The 3,310-nt window shown below is 41.3% G+C and overlaps 1 protein-coding gene across 1 annotated transcript; it reads left to right on the top strand.

The window, feature by feature from the left end:
* Positions 1–310: 310 nt before the first annotated feature.
* LOC112512750 (UPF0503 protein At3g09070, chloroplastic-like) lies at positions 311–2,370 on the top strand. The gene has a single exon (XM_025118871.1). The coding sequence runs from the start codon at positions 455–457 to the stop codon at positions 2,204–2,206; it is 1,752 nt and encodes a 583-aa protein (XP_024974639.1). The 5' UTR covers positions 311–454; the 3' UTR covers positions 2,207–2,370.
* The last annotated feature ends 940 nt before the right edge of the window (positions 2,371–3,310 follow it).

Raw genomic sequence — 3,310 nt, 5'->3', positions numbered from 1 at the left:
TCCATCGACACCAAACAATTTTTTTTCTATTTTATTAATTATTGGTTAATACCTCTTAATAAACACCTGTTAGTATTTTGTAACGACAATTAATTTAATTTTATATTACGATAATTATTTTGTAATCTATCTGAAGTTATGTGGCAAAATTACAATAAAAAGAAGTTGGGGGGTGCAATTTTGAAACTTAATCAAACAAATATTAAACCACATCATGAAGAAAAAGTTATCATGTTCTTCCATGGCGGGTGGGGTTTATGAAGGGTTTCTCTGCTAACACTTCAGATCCCCTTTTGTCATCATCCCTTTCTCTCTCTCCCTCTCTCGCTCTCTCTCTCATATGTTCACTCACAGTACATGGTACAAATTACTGCAGTTACCCTAAATCGATTTCTTACAGAAAACCCTTAATTATGATCCATTTCTCAGCCGTTACACACCAACGCTTCTGCCGATGATGCCGGATCCCCAAGTCCGTACCGCTACCAAAAGCCGTACTCGCCCTCGCCGTCTCTCCGCTTGTCACCGGCATCCTAGCGAACCCGTCACGGGCTTCTGTGCATTGTGTCTACGAGACCGTCTCGCCGGTTTAGATTCTTCTTCTGGTCAAGTTGAAGTTGAGAAGGTTGTTGTAAGTAGCCGCCGGACCAGAGGCCACGGGGTTGCTTCTTCATCCGCGGCTGTGCCGGAACTGCGACGGAGCAAGTCTGTTGCTGCCGAGAAAGGCGAGGTTCTGAATGCTTTGGCTACGGATCCGCGGAGAAAGTCGTGTGATGTAAGGAGTCGTAGTTCCCTCTCGGATCTGTTCGTCGTTGATGATACGAGGAAACTAGGAAATGGGGCTGTGAGGGTTGAATCGAAGAATTTAGGGTTCTCGAGCATTGCAGAGCCGGTGTTGGAGATGAAGGAAGATGAGGGAGAAGAAGAACTTGACGACGACGACGATGAAATTAGGGTTTCGGATGATGTCCTTGTGCGAAATGAAGTCGATGACGATGAAATTAGTGAAGAAGAGGGCGATCGGAAGACGATGAAAGAGTATATCGATATGGAATTGCAGAACAAGAGGAGGAATTTTTGGGAGGCAGCATCTGTCTTTAGTCAGAAATTACGGAGATGGAGACAAAAACAGAAGGAAAAGAAGCAAACCAGAGGCTGTAATGGGGGAATTGACACTGCTAGGTCAAATTTAGGGCAATTCAGGGATACGCAATCTGAGGTAGCAGATTACGGATTTGGTCGAAGATCTTGCGATACGGAACCACGGTTTTCAGTCGATGCCCATCGAATGTCTGTTGAAGATCCACGATTTTCGTTTGATGAACATCGGGCCTCTTGGGATGGATACATGATTGCAAGAACAATTCCTCGGCTTACACCAATGCTCTCCATTGTTGACAACATGATGTTGGCTCCTGTAAACAGGGGGGCCGCCATGGAAAACCTGCAAATGCATTCAATAAGTGAAGACGGAGCTAGTTCTGGTGGGTCAGCTCAGTCTAACTCGGATTCTTCTACATCCAAAGGAAGCAGTTCAAGTTCAATGAAGAGTTGCAGTACCAAAACAGCAGGATTGGGAGGTGATGATCTAAAATCTGCTTCATATGCCAAGGTATCACCTGCAAATGATGTTATATTCCAAGGAACGAAGTTGGTTATTACTGAAAGGGAATTGAAAGATTGGCATATGAATTCTATCAAGAACAGCAACATTGAATCTGTTTCAAATCCACCCATTTCCTCTAGTACAACAGTCATTGCATCAAATGGGCATAAAAAAGCAATGGCAAGTAGGTGGAGAAAGGTCTGTAATCTATGGGGTCACAAGTATAAACTTAGCAGCAAAAAGGATGGTGAAGATATCACAGTAAACCCAGAAACAGGAGCTTTTGCTAATCGAAACAATGAGATTGATGGAGTTGAAAGAGGGAATTCGAGTGGGAAGCTTGTTCGAAACGCCAGTTCTGTGAATTCAAGAAACAGAAGTGAACTACATCAAAGTGGCAGAGAGGGTGGTAAGAAGAATAGGGATGAGTTTGTGTTGGATAGGACCAGGAGCTCAAGGTATTCGACAAGTGATCTGGATAGTGGTTTGCTGAGGCTGTATTTGACACCATTTAGGAACTCTAGGAAGAGTAAATCTGGAAAAGGAAGGGGAAGAAACTTGTCTCCATCTATGGCCACCAATGGTTTGCAGCTGAACTGAACTTTTAGGTACTCTTAAAACTTTCTCAGAAGTAGCATAAATCTGTAGAGCCTATTAATTTGTTTTCTTGTTATCTGCACAAAAGCATGGCATAATGTTACTTGTCTTGTGCTTGATGCTCTCTTTCAGTGATGGCAATAATAGAAGCTTAAGTTTTTCTGTGTTTAATTTTGTCACATACCCACATGGAGTAAATTAGCTGTAGGATTCTTGCAATGCAAATTTTGTTGGCTATGGCTTCTAAATGCGCAAGTGGCACTCCATTGTTGCTCTTTGAAAATGAGAACTTATGAGTTAAGGCCATATATTGTTACACATGCATAATTTTGTAAAAATATTGATCGATGAATTGGTAAACTAGCTGCCGCTGGTGGTCTTCACTGGAAACAATTGCTCTACCTTTAGGGTAGAGATCAGGTCTGTGGACATCTTACCCACGTACTGCACCTGCGGATGTGATATACTGGATTCGTTGGTTTTGTTTGGTTTATTGATGTATAGTTTGGTCAGTAGCCGGGGGTCTTCATGGGAACAACCACTCCACCTTTTGGTAGAGGTCTAGTCTGTATACATCTTATCCCTATACCCCACTTGCCTATATGAGGTATTGGGTTTGTTGGTTTGGTTTATTGATGTATAGTTTGTTCATTATTTTCTTTATTGATTTGTTTTTAGTAAGGATCTCGTAGTTTCTTTTTATCATCATTAAAGGTTTTCGATCCCAACACACCAAGGCTCATTGGCTTTGTGTGGGTTGGGAAAAGAATTACTTGTGAAGAATGCAAGGAACCTGATATTTCATTGGTTACAAAAGGTGCATTCGGATTTTTTCAAACGAGTCGCTTTTTAACTTCAAAAATCGAAAAGAATTGTTTCAGTTCTACATTGAAGTCTGTTGTATTTGGGAATTGGAATAGATAATGATGATATGATTATAGTCCCTCATTTGTTGAAAGTTGTTCATAATAAGGTCTCGACTTTGGTTCCAAAAAAATAGTCCCTTTTAGAGTGATAGAGATGGTAGATGGCAGTTCCTGTTTTCTGTTGTTGGAGTCCTATATTAGTTAAATTGCATATCATCAAACCTGTAATTATGTAGGAACC

The sequence above is a fragment of the Cynara cardunculus genome (genome assembly GCF_001531365.2).
Source record: "Cynara cardunculus var. scolymus isolate 2C chromosome LG 5, CcrdV1, whole genome shotgun sequence".
Classification (NCBI taxonomy): Eukaryota; Viridiplantae; Streptophyta; class Magnoliopsida; order Asterales; family Asteraceae; genus Cynara; species Cynara cardunculus.
The sequence above is the reverse complement of the archived record's forward strand: the minus strand, read 5'-3'. Positions and strand labels throughout refer to the sequence as shown.